Source organism: Eretmochelys imbricata, chromosome 13 (genome assembly GCF_965152235.1).
Source record: "Eretmochelys imbricata isolate rEreImb1 chromosome 13, rEreImb1.hap1, whole genome shotgun sequence".
NCBI classification, from domain to species: Eukaryota; Metazoa; Chordata; order Testudines; family Cheloniidae; genus Eretmochelys; species Eretmochelys imbricata.
The window spans coordinates 18,852,703-18,874,776 of NC_135584.1; the positions used below are offsets into that span (position 1 = coordinate 18,852,703).

Below are 22,074 nucleotides of genomic sequence, written 5' to 3' on the forward strand. Positions count from 1 at the left end.
AAATGCTGCAGTGGATTTCTGCACCACGAACACCATTTTATATCCTTTACAAGTGTGCACATCGAACAGCGGACAATAAATCTATCTCACTAATTACACATCCAGGTTGTTATAACCATCATAAATCAAGTACAGCTGGTAAAGCCATAAAATGATGTCAAATCATATTTCTAGTTTCTAAAGAGAAATAGGATTATTTGCCAGTCTCTCAATGAAGCTGCAACGTTAAAAGTCATATGCAGAAACAGTTGTCAGATAGGTTATCCACCTTTAATTAGGTAATGATATTGTCTTTTTCTCTCTCCTCATTTAAAAATGCTTGACATTATGTAAGTCAGTCATTTGAACAAGAATTTATAATAGGAAAACTCCCATACAAATAAATGAGGCATAAGTACTATTATTATTAAGTACCTGCTGTTTCAGAATTCCTTAGCAGCTAAGTTCAGTATATTTGAAAGCTTCCTCTATTAATTACAGATAGGGTTTGCTAAATAAATGCCGTCATCAGGTTAAACACCAGATTTTCAAAGGTATTTATGTACTCGGAAGATGTTGACTGGGGGGTAGTAGGCCCTAAGCACTTTTGAGAATCCTACTATGTGCCTAAATACCTTTAAAAAAATCTAGCCTTAAGTGGCCATCTGAGCTCATTAGTGGGAAGATGCAATGCTACACTTGGAAGGAACTTGGGTTAATCAATATAAAAAGTCTCTTAAAAAAAAGAAATCATTTGTCTGAGATTCTTATGAAAACAATAGACAAGCAGAAAATATTACTGTGTGCAGGCTAGAGTTACTATTTTCTGGCTGCTGGATAAGTTATTTCTCCTAGGAGAAAGGCCTTGAAAGAACAACAGCTCAGTGTCCTATCTAGCAGCAAATGAACAATGCAAGCTTTTGAAGAAGAAGGGCTACATACAATATAATGGGAAACTAAATTAAATTTTCACATGTTTGAGGGAAATATCACTGGACTTATTTATAACAAAATCTGTCTGAACAAAACGGGCAGCATCTGTTAGAAAAGCTGCCTTATTAACTGCCCCCACAATTCCCAATGCAATTTTGCGTGACAGACAATAATGTTAAAAAAATATGATTTAAATTTTACCTTCCCGTATCTGGATGCAAAGGTTCCCGTGAGTAAGGAGTGAAAAATAATTATCGTCTCATCCAAATCCCACACAAACACCCGCTGTGGTGAAAGACAAAGGGGAGGGAAAGAGACAAATACATTTACACGTTAAGCATTTTCAGGAGTGAATTTAATTAGAAAAAAATATTATGTGGCTTCATATTTTTTAAGGTAACAAAATCACTTTAAGCATTGATCATAGCTGCCTTTTTAAGGTTGGTAAAAAAAACAAACAAAAAACCCCAAACTCTGCTCTCCGATTCCATATCTGGTCTGACAATCTGCTATCCCAATATGCATAGAAATCCCAGTAGGATATTATGTCAGGAGAGCAAAATAACAGACTCCAATGCTGCCTTAAAAGCCAGAGTACAGAATTTTGCCTATGACGATTATACTGAGACAACAATCATTTTTCTTTTAAAACTACATCAGCCGTGGTGGCGAGGTCTCAAACATCTTGCCTATGTTTTGGCTCATACCACTCTCTGGTCTAACAGTGGATTATTTGCAAATCAGTGTAGCAATTTCTCTTGGCTGGATTTATGATCAGAAAAGGAATTAATATTGTTACCTCAATCTCATTGTCAACTGTAGGGGAAGGATCGTTGCTTCTTTTTGATCGGCCTCGTAACTTTCCATCAGACCCTCTGTGTTGCCTGTCTGTTTCTGTATCTTTTACTGGTGTGGTTGCATATTCCCCTATTGAGAGAAAAAGGGATCTCGCTGAAAGCCTAAATTTTGCAGTGTATTTCTTTTCACATGTGTTTCTTGCGATACTTTTATGTTATCCAAGAAGTATCTTTTAGCAAAGGCGTGACAACTGCTTTGGTATTTGGTACTTAGTTATTGCACAAGCCTCTTAAAAAAAAAAAGTTTGTTCCAAAGGTTAGTGTTTGAGTGGGTCAAACAATAGAAACATTTCACAAACATTTAAGAAAATATATTTTAAAGTTTAAAAAAAAAAAAACCAACAGATTTCATTTTTTTGAAAATTTTCATACTTTTTAAAATCAGGGTTTTTTTTTAATATTTTGGGGTTTCCTTTCTCCCTTTTTTATTGGAAATGGGGAAGTAAAAAAGCAAAATTTCAAAACATGAATTTTTTTTCAGTGAATTTTCATGATTAAAAAGGCCATTTTTCAACAACAAAAATTGTTTACAAAACCCAGCTCTAGAATATTCCCAAATACATGTGTGTTTTAATCCAGTTTAGCTGTTTATCAGAGGACAGAAGGTACAGCAGTTTAGAAACACTTCAGAATAATAAACCAAAGGTGAAGGTCACTGTGTAAAGCATCAATTGATAGGATTCACTTTCATAAAACTCTCTAGATATCACTTACGTTAAATTACAAATCCTTTTCAAACATTTTTCTTTTCACCTTGCTAACTTGTAGCCTCTCAATCCTCCTGGTAGGGACGCACTCTTCTTAAGGAGAGTTTGGGTTGTTCCTAAGAAGTCTCTTTGAAATCACTGTTTCTCAAGTAGACTGAGATAAGATCTAAGGAATAGAAAATCCTCCAACTGCTTTTAGAGCAATCTGCGATCACTTTTTAAAAGCAATATTAGTTTATTTTTCTTTTTGAACAACCACAGATGTTCGGATTTGTTCCATAAGTCAGCAGACCATACAATGGGCGTATATTGTGATCATCCACAAATTATGTGGTATTTTATATAAATGTTATTGCATGCCAATGAAAACTTTAGTGGAAAAGTGACATCTGAAAGCTGTATTCAGACAGTACATAGGAGGATAATGATCTGTCAGTAATTCCATAGACTGCTTGAGCCCTCAGAGTCTCAAAAGTAAGCACTCCAGGAGAGTCGAGATAATTTCAAAGGTATTGATGCCATATGTGGAATTCATAATTGACATTTAACACAACCTGTTTTCTCTTGATTTTTTTTTAAGAGAGAATCACTTGAATTCCTTTTAACATACTTACGAAGTCGGATGTTATGTTTATGGCTAGAAATTAGCTAAAAACTAGAAGGAGGCTGCAAAGGTAGGAACTTTTTAGATTTTGCATGAGTTTGGATATAGATTTTGGGTTGGGCTCATCACTAATAAAAACTATCTGTTAACACACTAGCCTGTTTAAAAGTCGTGATTAATAACATTTTCCCTTTCTAAACCATCTTTTATTTGAAGGTGTGAGACCACTCACACCAGGAACACATTTGGGCTATAGGAAGCAATTAAGAAATACTCATGAAAAGAACATGGCTTATACAGCACTTACATTTTCTGAATTGTTCTCTGAATTTGTGCCTGCAGTTGTAATGTCATCGGCCTTTGCCCCCACAAAGGACATATGCAAAATTGCTGGTGTAAGTAACAGAACTTTGCCATGAACTTTAATTTGTTGGTGTAAATTTATACACTCACAAATCAGACAGCAAAGTTGTATTATTTGTGCCCACAGATGATTGAGCCTGTAAAACAGTGAACTGGTTTTACATAATATAATGTATCCACCTACCAGACAGTGATTCTGTGCTTTGACTGGTGATGTTGTGTGAAGACTCTTGGAGAGAGTATGTGGATGTCGGGATGGCTGATGGACTGATGCTATTCGCCGATACATAAGGAGAGTTGTAGGAAGAGGTGTAATACTGAGAGTACTGGCTTTGAGGAAAGCTTGGATAGGACGAGTATTCCTTTGGGGGAAAAGAGACATGAGTAATCCTCCTGCATCACAGGCTTTTACTACACAGACAAGTGGGTAAGGTAAAGCACGTGGCAGATACCTTCAAGAGTTGTGGGATCTGGGCACACTTTTTCCAAAGACTCTTGTTCAGGCCACTCTGGTAGGTATTTCTGCTTCGCCCATGTCTAGTTCTGCTTCGTTTGCATCAGCAGAATTTACAAGGAGAGAAGAGTCATAACAAGCCCTGCCTTTTTCTGTGGGATTTGCTCACCATGGCTGGCCCTTTCTGAGCACAGGGTACAGCAATTTTATGCAGGGGAGTGATGTGAACTACTGTTTCCAAAGGGACTGAGATGCAACAGATGGCCACTGTAAGCAGTTCTAAGCACAAAAGTGACTAAAAGAACAGGTGAAAAATACAGAGCGGGGAAATCACAAAAATATTTGCAATTTTCCTCTACCTGTTATCAACGTTTTTGATCAGCTGTAGAACGGCTGACAAAATGAAAAAAATAATACTCCGCTTTATAGAGCACTTTTATCAGTAAATCTCTAAGCACTTTACAAAGGAGGGTGCCATTATTATCCCCATTTTACAGATGGGGAAACTGAGGCACAGAGGTGATGTGATTTGCCCAAGTTTACCAAACAGGCCAGGGGCAGAGCCAGGAATAGAGCCCAGGGCTCCTGAGTCCCAGTCTAGTGTTCTATCCACTAAGCCACACAGAAATGTCTAGAAAATATTTTGAAGTGTTTCCCAAACGGTTTAGTTAGTGAATGAATCCCTAAACAATCTCCCCTTCCCAAAGGTAAGTTAACTACATAAGAGGTTTCAGAGTAACAGCCGTGTTAGTCTGTATTTGCAAAAAGAAAAGGAGTACTTGTGGCACCTTAGAGACTAACCAATTTATTTGAGCGTAAGCTTTCGTGAGCTACAGCTCACTTCATCGGATGCATACTGTGGAAAATACAGAAGACGTTTTTATACACACAAACCATGAAAAAATGGGTGATTATCACTACAAATAATCACCCATTTTTTCATGGTTTGTGTATATAAAAACGTCTTCTGTATTTTCCACAATACGCATCCGATGAAGTGAGCTGTAGCTCACGAAAGCTTACGCTCAAATAAATTGGTTAGTCTCTAAGGTGCCACAAGTACTCCTTTTCTTTTTACATAAGAGGTGCAGATGATCTTTGCTGGGGCGGGAGGCGGGGGGGACAGGAGGATTAATCCCAAAACACCTCACTGGAACTCAATTCCTGGGAGAAACATTTTAAGCAATCTTAGGCCTGAAGTTAATGGGAAGTGTCCATTGACTGATTCAGTAGGAGCTGGATCAGGCCCATCACAAAAGTATCACAATAATAAGTTCCTTTGCTGAGTTCAGCATACAGCACATTTCTAGGCTCTCCACTAAAGTTGCAGGGCCTCTCTGTGAGGGATGAGTGTACTGTATGCTACTTACCACACTCTAGGATTTAATAAGACATATAAATTAATTAAATGGACAGCATCAAGGCCAGGAGATCTAAAATAATACCCCCAGCTGTGTTTTGCTTTTCAGGAGCACACATGCCCTTCATAGCCTCCCTCCATTCTGCCTATCTCCTCCTTTCCTGTGAGGAGGTGGGATATTGAAATACACAAGATTATTCCTCTCTGGGCACTTCAAAACATGATATTTTGTTGCTGTTGTAAATTTCAGAGCCTAGCATATTCACATCAATTGATCAGAATGGCATGACAAAGCAGTCTGCATGCACTTATGGTACGGGGATGCAGATACCAGTGACGTCCAAGCCACAGTCTAACACACTGGGGTGGTTGCTGGTAGTGTTTGACTGTTTATCGCCGCTGTAGCCCTCATGTTGGGAGAGCTGATGAGGGTTCCAAACTCAGGTAAAGCTATTTAAAAACACCATACTTTTATTTTTAATTTAAACAATAGTTCTGCTTTGGGTATTTCAACCCTGAAAAAACAAATCACAGGATCAAGGTGGCATACCAAGGTTTTTTTAAAAAAAATTTAAGTCTTTGCCCATTTTTGCTTCTTCATGACATATAACGAAAGGTGGAATTTTTTTGTTTTAAATATTTGTCAAAAAAATAATTTTTTTTTACTTCAGAAATAGCAAGAATATCAAACCCCATCTTCTCTGGCTGTTGTGCAGGACAGGGTAAGGGTCTCAGATGTATATTGTGAGCTCTCACTCTTTAACATAAGGGGAGGAATACTGAATTTTTAACAAAGAGGCTTTCTCAGAAATGTTCACGTGACATTGATTTTAAATAGGTGTTAACCAAAAATCCCTCCCTCCCTCAACTAATCGTGTTTTAGGCTGATGTGATAATTCCACTAGTTCTCAGTCACCTGAGAGTCCTCAAGGGCAAACAGACCTGAGTTTCCAATACAAAATAAAGTTGAAAAGAAAACTAAGGCTTTTTTCCTTTTTCTTAAGGTCTTTTTTATCCCATAATTAAAAAAAGAAGACACGAGCCCAATTATTTTTCCCTTTTGCATGTCACCTTCAAACTTCAATCAGGTGCATGTCTCTGGGCCTTTACTGACCATACTGTCCTTCAGCAGAATATGAAACGAAGAAACAACCCACTATTGTTTTCAGAAATACAAGAGCCACTATCAACTCCTTGCGGGGAGGAAATTGGAATTTACTGTTCCTTGGTCTTGCAAGGTGACTTGCTAAGGACAATGCCTTCATGTTTGGTCCAGACAAACTGAGCAACTGGCTATTAAGCAGCCTGAATTTTCCTATTGTGGCTGTGCCTTATATAATACACACACACTATATAAAGGTGCCAACAAATGTGAAGTGTGAAGCTCACAGACAGGTGTACACTCAGATAAGGAAGAGTATGGATGGCTTAGATAGCTCAGTATTCACCAGAGTCTGTGTATGACTCTTTCAGATTGTTTATTCATATTTATTACCTAAAGCCAAGAGACCAGAGGAAAGGGTACAAAGGGGGCGCTCTCTATAGCTGATGGAAAGACACTGCTTTTAAGAAAGCTATCATATGATACCATGGGCTCCCCATAAGAATTCTGAAATGCTTTCAGCATTGCAGCCCAACAACTGCCCAGGTCAGAGAACGCCAGCGGAGAGACATACAGTTTTGGCAGGGCTCTGTTGCAAAGATCCCTGCTGAGCCATTGCTGTGCATATATGTATCCATTTATTTAAAACACAAAAGGCCAGATGTTAGGTCAATCACCAGGCCAGGTATCCATGGAAATAGGTGGTTTCTGTGACTACATATACTATTAGCCTCCTTAAATACATGTGAAAATTGTGGCAGTCTCTCTAATCTGGAAGATCTTGGTCTTTAAAATAAGGGACATTGGAAATAACTACTGAGGCTGTACCTGATGAACAGTGCTGAATCCTGCAGAATTGGTCAGGCCATTGGCTCCTTGGTAAATCCCTGATGTGCCTGTGAAAAATAATATCACATTTACATATAACAGATTTCCTAAATATCAATGTAACACAATATGCTTACATCGACAGTCACACAACGGTAGGAATAATACATTTATCCTACAAAACAGTATGTGGCAAGTCAAGAAAGCTAGGGAATTGCTTCTAATGCAATTTTGGGCCACTGCTGAATTCAAAGGTAACCACAAAATCCATTTTAAAAATATGTAATGGAGCCAGGAAGTAGCCACACGCTAAAGCTGGAAAAGTTGGCTGAAAACAAGCTTGCAACATGGGTCCTTGTGAAACATGATTTGTATTTTTCAAGATACATTAGCACAGAACTTTCCAAATGTTTTCCTACACTGTGCCTCTAGAGTTTACATCTTTTCATCCACGTAAATACCGGCAATTGTACATCCCATCAGTTGTTTGTGCAAACAAAGACTTCAGGTGCAAGCCATATGCCCTGCAAATATATGTTTTGGTAAACCATGTTCACATGAAGTTTGAAAATTTGGACCTACATGCCTCTTTCCAGGGTTAGAATTTCATTGTCAAGTTTCCTGGCAATGCAGGGACTGGAAGCATTGGCACTGCTTAGTCCTGATGTTATTAAGAAGAGGGATGGATGCTTCATATCACCCTTGCATAGTTTCCTCAGGTTGATACTTGCATCTGCTTCTGGGGGGAAGAGCTACTGCATCTGCACTGCAGGACATTGTGTGCAGGGATGGGGTGAGGGGAGGATTGAGAATTCACAGCACAAGGACAGGAGGGGGAATTGGTCGTGGTGCAGAAACAGAATATCCTGAAGCTTCCCATCCCCTAGATCCTCCCTCCTGGAAATGCCTAGACTGTTATATTAACTGCAGTCTACAAAGTTTCAGCTTCAGGAGTTCTCTCTTCAAACGATTGGAGAACCACTTCCTGAAAGCTCTTCTTCCTTCAGCTTGTGTAGTGCGACAATAGCTCAGAACCATGTGTTTTGTCCCCTAATTTGTGAAGCAGTGCTTGCTCCCAGAGCTGGGCCCAATTCTGGTTGTAAACTACCCTCCTATCTAACACAGAGAGGCAATCTAAAGAACATATAGTGCTCCATCTTGATGGAAACCTCCAGCCAGCCTCCACAAAAGCATTACCTTTTGTGACCTATTATCTCTGTGGCAGCCTCAACTTCATATTAGTGGTGAGGACAGCTGTGATCTGTAAGCTAGATGTTATTTTGTGCTCCTGGCAGCTTGTCACTGTGGTCCTTGGCTGGGCATCATTCAATCACCCCCTTTGTTTTATTAGACTAGAACCTGAGGACCCTAATTGCAGATACACATAAGAGCGTCATTTTTCGTACTCTGGCTAGTGCCATGTGAATTTCTCTCTTATATATATACATATATATATATATATATATATATATATGCCCAGTGCTGCTCTAACCAGAAGTTGGAAACAAATGCCTCTCAGTGTCTTCACGTGGTGTCCTTTCTCCAAAGATTGACTTGTTTGTTTTTATTTTAAGACCCTAGATTAGCTGAGGAATGGACAGCTGAACAAACTGCAGCCCGCCAAGTGCAGTCACAAAAGCACATGCAGTGAGAAATAAATCTCATGCCAAAAAGAAACAAGGAGGAGGATCTGTCTTCAGAACTAATTTGTCGCCACATGTAGCCTTGCCTTACAAAAAAAAGTGGGAGGAGGAGGGGAAGGAGGATGGGCTGATCATGAGCTGAAGTTTTCTTCCAGTGCAGCCCCCTGTAGAATGCCAGACTCTGTCATTTCTTCATCTGGGGACCATCCCACATTATTACACACACACACACACACACACACACACACACACACACACACACACACACACACACACACACACACACACACACACACACACACACACACACACACACCCCAGAGGGTTCAGATGCCAGAGAAATACATCAAAAAGAACCTGCAGATATTAACAGCTTTTTTTGTATTCTGGTGAAACAGGTCTACCCCTACCCAGAAAGAATGTCACTGGGTAAATCAAAATCCAAGAGATTAATAGGCCGGGCCTGGTTTTCAAACAAGCAGTGCTGGTAATTGTGTGGGTCCTTGGATACACTCAGTGGTCCAGATCCTCAGTTTTTGTAAATGCTCCATGTCCACTGCTGGGATCTGAGCCAGAGAGTCATGCTCTGGTGGCATTAGAAGAGGAAGCGTCACATGAGCAAATTTCACCTGCTACTAGTGGTTTTGGAGGACGTGACAACTCACTGTCCGATCCTTCCCTCCCAAAATGATCAAGCCAGCCCTTCTGTAGCAGCCTGGAAGAGCATTTCTATACTACAGTACCCTCAGCTAGACATTCATCCCACACTCAGTTTTGTCATTTCTTCTTTGCACACTTTTTAAAAACAGGATGAATAGATTCCCCTAGTAACTAAGCATCTCTGAACAAAGTGTGAAAGAGAGTAATAGATCCCCAATGCTTACAGGCAAATACAACTTTCACAGAACACAAAACAGCTCTTGTACACCAGAGCTCAAAACAATACAGGAGGGAATGTTTGATCTTCCTCAGCTGTCAGTTTAAAACAATCCATCATCCTTTATTAAAGCTGTCAGGAGGGGGATGAGTTAGCTCGAGGGACTCATGCTCCATGTGTAAATTGTGATGAGAACATGTTTATTGCTGTGCTACTTGCAGATAATACTGTATCTTTCTGGTTTTCCAAATGATTAGAGGTAATTAAAAGTCAATATGTAATATGGGAATGAACTTGCATTGAACTTTGCACCTGCTGTGTAATCAAAGTGTGTGTTTGTGCGTGTATCTGGAGGGGAATTGCAGTAGTGTGTGGGAGGGTTGAGCTTCGTAGCCTCCTATCAAATTCAAGACTGGATTCTACACTATCGATTAAACTACTCCAAAAACAGTATAGTGCAAAAAGAAAAGTGGTGGAGAGTTAATGCCTCTTTGAGGAAATCTGTGCTCAAAACCACAAAAATATTCTGCACACAAGAGTATCTTAACAAGCTCTCTTCCCAGATGTGTACAATGCTGCTCCTTTTCCCATGGGATTTTAAAAGGGAAAACTTGAAAGGAAAACACACTTTCTAATTCTGTAATTTTATCCTTCAGTGAATTTAGGGAAGGCAGAAAGATGCTACATTGATAAATCTGGAGAAATGAATGCAGGGTAGAGGCAATGGACACTTCCCACATACATACACTGTCTCTTGTCAATGTGTCCCAACCGTGACTAGAAGCATCCACCTCTTGGAGAAAGGAGTTCAGTCTCCATTAACCATTCAATACTCAGCCTCTTCACTGAGACTGCCAACAAAGGCAGTGTGGCAAATTGCCAGTACGATTATGATGGGTCCCGTGCTTCCTCTTCTTGGGTGGGGGTTCAGGGCACAGTTTCCTGCCCCTGAACTAGGATATTTACTGTCCCACTAGTAATCCAGAGAACGGTAGTGGAGAGGGAGGGACCCGGGCCCGCCCTCTATTCCGGGTCCCAGGCCAGGGGACCTAGGGATAGTGGTAAACCACTTGAACTAGTGCTTTCTTTCCCTGGGCTACTTCGCTCTCCTGCTCTTCAGCTTGTGGGGCTTCCTGCCCTCTCTCTCTCTGCACAAGCCGGGTGTCTCTTTACCTAGGGTCTTGGTCTTCTAGCCAGTCACGGCACTTCTCCAAACTCTCCTCTGCTCCAATTCCTTCAAACTGCTCTCTGCTCCAACTCCTGTTTTTTGGTTGATTGAAGCAGGGGGGGTTTATCAGGTGACTAGCTTCAGGTGCTTTTAATTAATCTATAGAAACCTTTCTTTCCTCTACAAGGAATAAGGCTTCTCCTCATCCAGGGACTTACACATCTCTCCTATATCACTCTCCTGCTGCCTTCTGGCCATGCTGTATCACAGGCAGTTACTGCCAATTGTTGAGGAGGCAGAATTGACACCTGTCTACTGGGAACTGGACCAAGACTCATCATCTCATTGCACATATGCCACCAAACAGATTTTCACTGGGTGGTGTCTTTCAGTCAGTGGGCTGGATTTGAACCAGCGAATTAGCTCTGTATTCCATTCCTAAACTCTTGCGCATCGTTGTCTTAATTAGACCAAAGTTAACCATCCTGCTTCCTCTCCTATCATGCGTATCACGCTGTATGGGTAAAGCACCCAGTGGGTGCTCTGCAGATGCCCACTGAGCAGGGTCTTCTCCTGACACCCTACAAGTGGGGCTGCAGAAAGAGCTGGCTCCATCATTAGACACACCTGGCAATGCTCTTGTGACCAGTGCTAACAAAAAAATAAATAATCAAAATTTCCATTCCGCTGATTCACAATAAAGACTTGAAATATCAAAAACGTTTATGAAATGGAAAGTTCTCAAAGATTTGGATAAAAAATGTAGACACATTTAATTTCAGCTTGGTTCAGCATTACTCTGTGTTCTTCTAAGCTGCTGTGGGAGTTGTAGTTCAAATGGCTCCCGCTCCCATTCTCACCTATGGGCTGGGCTCTCTAGCCAGACTACATTTCCCATAACTTTTTTTTGGTGGTTTTCTTTCTAGTTAAACTGTTGTGCTGCATCATGGAAGATATAGTCTGGCCAGAGAGCCCAGCCCAGCGAGGAGATGGAGGGCAGGGGCACAAGGCACTGCAGCGGTTCACAAGAACACAGACTAATGGTGAACCCAACCCCAAATATTTTGTTTCAGTTTTTCCTGACTGAAAACTGAAAAAGTTCAGTAAAATCAAACATTTGCCACAGATAGTTTTGATTTTGTGGAAACTTCATTTTCCACAAAAAAAAGTCAAAAAATTCTCAAAAAGTTTCAGCAGTGACACTGCCAAATGACACCCCTTCACCCAGCCTTTATCAAGCACCTCCCTTCCATTCCTGTTGTTTCCTGCCACCTGTCCACTTATGTCAAACTCTTTCCCAGGTGGTAGGATGTGCTTCGATAACCAGCGATGGGCGTGAGCAGCTTCTGAAAAGTTTAGGTTGTGTGTGTGTGGGCGGAGAAAGGGGAGGTCTCTGGAGTCCTTGGGATGTGTCCCATATTTGCAATGCCTGGGCTCTCTCATCTCTGAACTGATGCTGCCCTGATGTGTAGGACTATTGCTTTTAGATGCTCCTAATGGATGGCACAACATCCCAACCTTGAGCTAATGGCAATTGGCTGATCTTTAATAGTGTACTTGAAAGTAACCAAGATGGGCCCAAATCAAAAATCTGGAGCCAAACTCCCCCAAGTTGTGACATTGTGAAATTCGAGCCAAACTCTATAGCTCCAGCCCATCTATAGGAAATACCAAGAGGAGGCACTTCCAGAAGCTGTATTAAAACACCAAAGCTTTCCTATGACTCCTCAGTCCTCCAGTACCTGATTTACTAAGGTCTAGGATTGCTATATGGTGGAGGAAGGGAGTAATACAGCAAGTCATGTTGTACACTGAAATCCTCAGCCATTCCTAATAATAATACTACCATTCTATAACACGGAAACACAAATAATTAAGTACCCATTTATTCAGTACTTCTCCCTTTCAGAGTTTCTCTCTCCCCTAATGGATACATTTACTGTATCACGGATGAGTGAGTGAGCAACATTTATCTACCTTGCTGGATCCGTGTCTCCCAGCTTGCGTTCGAACTCCCCACTTTTAAATCAGAAACACAGCCCAGAATCTCGCCCTTGGCATCTTCTCCATATGGAGTGTAGTTCACATCTGTGTTCAATCAAATCAGTTGCTAAATGTCACAATGCCCTCATTCACAGGTCGCTTAAAGAACATTTAGCTGGTAATAAAACAACCTGGATTCTAGAAGAGAACACTTCTTCAGACATACTGTACAGTAAATGTTCCCACCGAGTACATCTAGCACAAGCGAACACAAATGCAAAGACACCATACAACAGCTGTGCATGCTCTGTAAAAAAAAAAAATCTCTCCGTAGATCCAGTGCCATAGACTTTCTTGTGATGGGGAGAAGAGGGATACATTGGAGTGCACAAGGGCAACACTCAAAGTGAAACTTTAGTGAGTTTATTAATGTTACAGCCTGTCCCTCAGGGTAAATGGATTCCCTTTGCTATTCCTCTACTCTTTTTTAAAAAAATTAAAATAGATTTAAAAAATGTGGGCCATGTTCAGATACAATTTCATTTGTGCCTGAGCCGGATCGGGGCTGCAAGTAGCTGCTGAGAAAAAGCTTTCATACTGAGCATTCAGGCCTCAAGTTGACAGGGCAACTTGCAGGCCTGCCAGGTGTCCCGTACCTCATGCGACACTCACGCATGCAGAAATCCCCACGCATTCCCACAGACTGAATGTCACACATGCAGCTGGATTGCAGAAATAGTCTACCGTTGGGGTTGCTGGGGCACCTGCTGAGCAGGCACACAAGTGGCTTCTGTCTTGCTGCGCCCCTTATAAGAAATAAGTGGGGAAAGAGCAGCTGGGAGGGCAGCCAGGTGGCAGCAACAGCAAGTGGAGACAGGGACAGGTGGCGAGGAGCACCCAGTACTGGCCCCACGCTCCCTCCCACAGCCACCAATTTGACCCCTTCAGCAAGTCCCAGATTCCACCCAGCCCACAGCCACCCCACCCAGCTACCCCCATCTTCCCAGGTACCCCCTTAGACCCAGCTGTCTCCAGCTTCTCACCCAGCCATCCAGCTCCCTCCCTAGACATCCCACAAACCCCACCTACCTCTTCCCAGCTTCCCCAGACACCCTGAACAACCCCCAAACTTAACTCTAGGCAGCTTCTCCCTCCCACAGTCTCTAGTCCCAGCCACTGAGCTTGTCTCTTCTCCCCCCAGCCCTGCCAACACTCACAAATCCAGTTTCCCCCTCCAGTTACACCCACAGATCTAACTACCCTAGAGCTATCTCCCAGCCCTCATGGATATTACATAAGCGCAGCTATTCTGGTACTCCCCCGTCCTCTGAAAGCTCTCACCAATGCCCACCTACTCCCCAGACATCCTTCAGGACCTGCTAGAGCTGCCAGGTTTTGTCCTTCCCGCACCAGCATCTGGGGCAGGGAACAATGACTTTAAGCTGAAGTTTATGGTCAGTTACAAACATGTAAATTTTAATGAGTAATTTGCATGCTTGCAAATAAATAGGCACAAAATGTCCCATATGAATCTGCACAAAACTTGGCAGCTGTGAACTTGCACAAAAAAAAAAAAAAAAAGTAAGGCCCTCCAGTAGTAATCCTTTAGCTCTCCCTTTCAGCCACTAATGGATTCAGCCATAGGCTTTGAGAAGTTAATTGTGGCCTTTGCCCCTCAAGAGAGCCCCAACAAGGTTTCAGACAGGCTGTCAGTGGGCCCTGCCCATACACCTCTTCTGCTGCTTTGGTCCTCTTTGGAAAGTCTGCCGGTAACCAGCTGCCCTGCATTGATCCCAGTGGAGAGAAATGCAGTCCTTGGACCCAATTTACTACTGCATTCATCTAATTTCTATTTCAATAAAACCACCAGCAATATTGTTTATTTTCCTATGCTTTCTTCACTTATAAAATGTCTCCATTCTTCTCTCCTGTGCCTAACTCCTCACCTCCTTACCTCCAATAGCTTCTTGAAATCCAAAGACCACAGTAAACTGCCCAATCTTTTATGCAATCTCTCTATACTGCACTCCTGGTAGTGCTGGAATGCCTAACAAATTCTATGTGTTAGATGTTACAAAGTTCTCAGTTTCTCTCCCCATCTCATCTCCTTAATGGTGGGTTTTTTCCATCCCTTTTCCACTCGGGAAAGTAAGGATGACAAAGTAAGTTTGGCAATGAGATTGATGGCTGTTCTCAATGTTTTCGGGAGTGAGTTCCACCCAGGCACTATCAAGAAAACTCTGTCTCTGCACTTACATGGCTCACTCATGCTGCTGAGAGTTCCATTGTTTCAGAGGAATGTAGCTGTCATGGGATGCTACAGTTATTGTAAATGATGTGACCTGTTGGGTAATGTGGGGCAGTCCCACAGAGGGTTCTGAAGATTAGGGCTATGACCTTGAATTTGACAGTCTGTGGGGACCAACGTAGGGAGGAGAGCACCATGGAGATGTTCTCTCGGTGAGTACGTGAGCTGCTACACTCAGAACTAACAGGAGCTTTTTCTAGGTCATCCTTTCATTCTAGAACTGGATACACTGAAACAATCAAGTGTCACAAGAATGTAGATGGCCAAGTCTGAAGAGATGTTAAGTGTGGAACACGGCATTTTTCACAGACTTAACTATTTTGGTATACAGTAGCAGTGAGGAGTCCAAGAACACCCAAAGGGTGCACAATATCTAGACTACCCGTGGCCGCCTTGAGTGGTGGCTGATGTTATGGTGGTGACAACTTGCAGAAGTGGTTGAAAAGATATAACAAAATGATGATCCACTGATTCTTCCAGTTCACAAATGATCAGTTCCAATGAAAGATCTCTGAAAGGATTATTTTTTATAATCTCCTAATACTAATAAACTAAATGTCCCATGAAATGGTGACACACCAGGTTTTATAACCCTGCACAATGTGGCATGGGCTGTTCTACACAGTACATGTTGTTCAGACTTACATTAAAAAGCTGTTGCTCCTACAGGGAACAGTACTGGCAGTCAGTGATGCAAGGAAAAGTACCAGAATAACTCCCAGTAGTGTTTGCATTACTCTATTCTATGGCCAACATCTGGCTGGTGACTTCGGTGGTCATTCAGAAGGTTTTTTACAGCATTTAACCTCTCTGACAATCTAATGTTTCCTGCAGTAAATATTGCCTTCTCCAAGCTGATACTTTTTTAGATAGAGGTTAAGCACCTGTCAAAATTACCCCCCACCAACAATACTCCAGTGCCTTGTAAGATTCTAAATCCTATGACATCTGCCTGCATTTATTGGGCAAGGAATCTCATAAAATGTTACACTGCTGTCAGCTGGGAAGGTATTTCAAGTGAGTATCTGACCTGCTAAAGGAGAAGATAAACTCAGCCCATATGTACGCTGTGTCATACTGCTCAACTGTTTGCCATTAGGCATAATGATTCCTTCCACCAAACAGCCTGCCCTGTAATTCCCTCTGGAAGGACTTGGATACTACTGAGAAGAACACATTGTACAGACCTATATGGAAAGAGTGGCTCTGCACAATAGCACTGTGGCATTTTACTGCAGTAGCTTCTGCTAAAGCATACTACTCTTTTAGAAACACAATGAATCTTGCACCAACAAATACCTCCTGTAGAATACCCTGTTTTACGCCACCAATTTAAAATATACCCATGGGATTTCCACTATGATTTTGTTCAACCTTTGGTTTAGAAACCACCTCTACTAGGCTGACTGATTTTTGCTGGTCACTTGGGTGACTATTTAGGACATATTTCATTGTACAACGTTTCTGGACCAAAATCTCCTTCTTATGCTGCTTTGGGTCTGTGACCCATAATTCATTACTCACCCATGGCTGTAAAGCATGATGAACAAGACTGCTGTAAGGGTTTGGCTTTTATCTTCCTTTTCCTTTTTATAGGTGACCTGCTCCACATGACTCAATTCATTTTAAAGGTTTGAAAGTTCCTAGATTGCCTGTATTCACTAACTGGAGTCTGGTGCTGAGAAAGTGTCCCCTATATTATTTCTGAGAAACCGTTCACTCTAACCAGCTTTATAGGTGGCCGGCGCAGGTACCATAGGAAACAAAGTTACATTTTCTTTAAAAATGCATCACAAGGAAACTTTCTGAGCAAGTAGTAGACAATGCTGCAAAAAAACTTAGCTGAATTCAGTACAATTCCACATCACAATCTCCACCATCAAAGACCTCTTGTTGGACATCTCAGCAGAGAGACCAAATACTAAATAACCCTTTCATCCTAGTGGTGGTCCCTTGCATGGTCAAGTTTAGTAGGACAACATGAAATAAACATGTATTGCCACTAACTGTGCTGTACCTGTCTTGTGGTGAGAAGCCCTCAGTTTCAAGGGCTCTCTATCAGATACCTTTAGCTGGCACTAAAATCTAGTTACACCATCTAAACTTTATGTGGTGCATAATAGGCATGAATGTTATCCAGGAGCTGGTAACAAACCCTATATTTAGATTGCCCACCATTTTCTGGGGGCACCACATGGGATTGGAACCTAGCCAGGCGCCCTGCAAACACAAGATTGTACCCAATGGCCCCTTCCCCTTGGGGGCACCACATGGAGTAGGAGTTCCCCTAATTTATGGGGGCAAGGAGGAGAAGAAAGTGAGCACAGGCTCTCCCACCCCTGGACCCAGCACCTGGACCTAGTGGGCCATCCTCCTTCTAGGATAACAGTCTTCTCTTTCTATCAGCGAGTGTAGTTAATCCTATAGGTCAAGTGGTAGCAGTCTGTGCTTCAGTGCTGAAGTTTCAGGGTTCAAATGCTGCTGATAAATCTATCATGGGATTGGAATGAGGTATGTTATAGTGGTATATAATGTAGTTAGTTTTTATCTTTTTCCTTTAAAAAACGCTCCAGAAAATTACATTATTTTCCCTCTTTAAAAAAAAAAAAGACCTAAAAGAACGTTATTTCGGTTGTAGCATTTGAAAGTTAGGATATAGCAGATTTACTTGTTTGTGCAAACACATGTTGAGCCCCTTTGCCCAGATGCGGTGTGATAGCCTATAATCACACGATAACATTTTTTCCCACAGGATCCCTGCCTCATTCAGTACGCAGAATGGACGGATGCACAAGAGGGAAGAATTAAGATTACACAGGCCACCGTAAGTCTGGCATTTTCTAACTTGAGTACATGACCTTGCAACCTTAATGTTTCTTAATGTAGTTTTTTATATATAATTTTATCTAGACTATGTTAAAATTCCCTTTACTTGATAAACATTTTTATGAAAGCATTGTTAGGGTTCCAAGTCAAGTATTCAATGAACCTTGTGTAACTTTTAGAATATTCTATGCAAACCTAAAATTAAGGTGAGTAACCAAGAAAAGCTTCCTTATCTTCATTATCTTTCTCCTCTTTCTTCCCTCCCACTAAGTTATTTTTGGTACACAACATACTCTGTTGCAAAAAACAACCCCTCCCCCCAAACAAAACAATGCTCTCCACCCCCAAAGCATATACCATCACTCCCATCTTAAACCTCACTATAAACTTAGTCGAAGTCAGGAACACCTCGTGAAGGAATTCTGATTGGAGATGAACTTGCAGTAAGATCTTTGGAATACCAAAAGTCCTCATGCATAATGCCTGCAGAGCTACAGAGTTTCATGGCTTACAACTCTGTCTTCTGCTTCTGTTGCATCACTTTGTACCACGTGCTTGTAGACTGGCTTAATGATGCAAGTGTGGACTAAACACTGTTTTCTACTGTGATGTCAAATGCACATGAAAGAATAATCGATAATTTCAAAACTAGATGCCCATTCCCCATTCAGGTATTGATACTATATTCTGATCTGTTTTTCTTTTTTGGCAAATGACCCAAGAGGTGCAAGATACTCCATGTAATTTAATTCTGCCACCAGAGATTAAATTTTGGAATTTGAGTAACAACTCTTAAAATCCTGCAGTTTGGTGTCTTTTCAAGCTGTAATATGAATTTTGGATGTGAGCTGATTCAAGTATGTATTCACCTCTTAGCATTAAATATATTTCTATTAGCCCTTGGAAAAATATGCCCTTTTCCTGGCCTTCTTTTTATCAGTTATACATAGTTCCATTGCTCACTAGAAATGGGGAATTGAGACCTAAGATCTTCTGGAAATAAAGATATATTGTTTCCTTTAGGGCATATGAAATAATTTGGTTTGTAATTCAGATTGCAATAGAAACAATAGTATAGATTCATAGAAAGGAATCTCAGCATAAATCTTTGAAGTGCTATATACCTTAGAATTCTTTCAATTTCTTTTTAATTTTAAAGCTGCATATATATGCAAGAGTAAATATGGATGGTCAATACAGAATTCTATTGCTTTGGTCCAATGAATTAACAGCATTTTTAATCTAAATCCTGGGAAATTCGAACTATATCTGCATTTCTAAAGTACTCATTGGTTATGGTGCCTAGGCAGTCAACATGCCTTGTAATCAGGTGTAGGGGCTTCCAGACACTTTTCTCTGCATTAGAAACTGCTTTGTGATGGGAAGAATTAAGTGAACTGGGCTGCCTGGGTCCTGATGATCGAGGGGAAGTAAGTCAGATGTCCCTTTAATGGCACTTGCCAACTAAAACCAAATCTTAAAGTTGAAAATAAAAAGGTGAGCATAACGCAAACTGACAAGAGCCTGGAAACTCAGAAGTAAGGTGGGTTCCCAACCTTTGCCTATGCTATTGACAGGAAGAAACTGAACAGGTGCTGAGGATCAAGTGCCAACTTGGACTTCAAACATCCAGGACTTCAATGTGTCAAGCCAACACTATTTTGCATGTGTAGATCCCTGTTCTAATAATTGTCTATTGTCAACAGTTTCCTGGAAAACGAAGAATTTAAACACCACATTCCCCTGTAATATATAAACCAAATTCTTATCTAGGAGTGTTATATTCTGAGATGCCATAAGCAACACAGTAGTTAGGTTCTAGTTCACCAAATACCAGGTTTTCAGACTAGCCTCAGACAAGCCTTTCTTTTTGCAAGAGCAAATGTAACCACTTGGAGAACTGATGACCGAATCTGTGCTTGCAAATCAGTGAACAGTCCACATGCTAGTATTTATAGCCACAATTCATCTCAGTCACAGAAAAAAATACAGGCATTTTTTAATATTGAAATTAGTATAGGAGAAGTCATGTACAAAGACTTACTACATCTAGTTGCACTTCAACTTTATACAGTGAAATTCTATTGTTCCTATTCCAGGATTCAGCATTTTTGGAAAATATCTTCTTGTTTCTCAGTCTAAATTAACTCCTAAGTCATGGAGGATGGTGAGACTTCTGAATTCCATTTGTATATTGTCAGAACAGCTTTTTCTGATTTCTACCAGGGAATGAGATGCAAGAAATAAGAATATAAAGATCTATAAAGAACAGAAGTTTCTGTTTGCGATAAGCAGAGTCATCTTCTGGAGGGTTCCCGAGGAGAACAATCCTTTGATTCACTGAAGAATCCACATTCTGTTCCAACCATTTATTCAATATTTGTTGTATATTTTCCCAGGATTATTGAAGTTTCACACAATTCATAGCATATTTATGAAGTTTGCCGGTGCAATTTTTCCAGGCCAAACTGTGCCTGCAAAAAGACGAAGGGCTGTCTTTTGAAAATCTGGACCTTATGTCTTAAGCTTAAGATGTACAAACAGCAACCTCCAGCTGAAATTAGTTTTGGATGGTTCTTACTGCTCAGCCAGCGGCTGGTTCCTCTTATCTCTCAACAGAGCTGCTGCCCAAAGCCTACAAAGATCCTAATTAGTTATCTCATCACAGATACCATGTTATCTCATCACAGATACCATGCAGGACTTGTGCTCAGCAAGTCCAGCTACTGAATATGGGCTCAACTAACATGTCCATTCTGTGCCGCTGTCTGCTCCTCAGCTAGCAGACTAGATATAGGATTTTCCATAATTTCACACATTTTTAGGCCAGAAGAAACCATTAGATCTTCTAGACTGACTTCCGGTATAACACAGGCCATGGAATTTCATCCAGTTACTCCTGTACTGAGCCAAATAACTCATGTTTGACTAAAGCATATCTTCCAGAAAGGCCTCTAGTCTTTTTTGAGAGGAGGGTAGATATTTTTAAAGCATTAAGAATCAAGCTAAGTGAATTTCCATTTTTATTGCATCTTACTTAGTGTACAGACAATATAGTGACAACAGCCATTCATATATAGACGGGCTTGGAAGATTCCTCCTCTACCCTTGTCTCTGGAGGGATTCCTCTTATCTTCTCCTGAACATTTCAACGGATGATACCTCAGCCACCACCCGCAGCAAATATTCATCTTCAAAATTTATGACTATTTCTGGTTGTAGAAATTCTAAGACCAACAAAAACTGTTATTTTTAAATTTAACTTAGTTTTTGGCAGTGGGGTTTTCCCTGTTCTCATTGAGCCTTGAGAATCTGCTCCCATCCAATCCCAAACTTGAAATCTCATCCACTGACCCTGGTGCCCACCACAGATCATCCTTCCAGCCACTGGCCAGGACAGGTGGGATGGGTGTTCCAAACCATTTTTTTAAATTAATATCTGATTTAAAAAGAGTCTCGAAATTATGATCACCCATCTGTATGTCTATCTTTTCCCCTCCCCTCTATACCCAGTCACATCTCCCTCCCAAGTTCATGAAGACCTCATTTAATAAAGGCTTAAGAGTACACTTTTGTGGCCAAGTTACAACAAACAACAACAACAAAAAACATGAATGTGAATGCAAATGTCAACAACAGTGTCTCTACAGCAGCAAACCATGGCAGAGCTAAAGTGGGGTTTTCTCCCTAGGTAGCAGTAGCACAGATCCCCTTGCAACATATAGTGCAGCATTGTCAACACCTTTCTCTCCCCCTCCATTACCCCCCTCTGCCACAAAAATGCCTGGTTTTAAAACAAAGTAAATTTAGCACGGTCTGCATTTGGTGTTTTGAAACGTTTGAAAGGAAGACTGTGCTGCTATTCATGGGGAACTTGTATTTATACTGTAAAAAGTGAGGTCTGACCCCTTCTGATGAGAGGCCTCTCCCCCCTGAACTCACTGTGATATGGGGCACAGCTCTGCCGCCATAGTCTTAGACTGCGACTAATGCGAACCAGCTGGTGGAGCAGAAGACTTGAAAGGGGCTACTCATTTTCTAGGGAGGTTTTAATTTTATGAAGCTAAAGCATCTTAGTGACA

The 22,074-nt window shown here is 41.1% G+C and overlaps 1 protein-coding gene across 2 annotated transcripts in view; it reads right to left on the bottom strand.

The window, feature by feature from the left end:
* The window catches only part of EYA2 (EYA transcriptional coactivator and phosphatase 2), a 96,368-nt gene that overhangs the window by 56,426 nt on the left and 17,868 nt on the right, over nt 1–22,074 (bottom strand). For both annotated transcript variants that reach the window (XM_077831852.1, XM_077831851.1), the window contains 4 exons: nt 7,188–7,255; nt 3,628–3,805; nt 1,712–1,839; nt 1,114–1,197 (listed from right to left, as the gene is read on the bottom strand). In XM_077831852.1, coding sequence (XP_077687978.1) covers nt 1,114–1,197; nt 1,712–1,839; nt 3,628–3,805; nt 7,188–7,255 — 458 coding nt within the window. The remainder of the gene's footprint in view (nt 1–1,113; nt 1,198–1,711; nt 1,840–3,627; nt 3,806–7,187; nt 7,256–22,074) is intronic.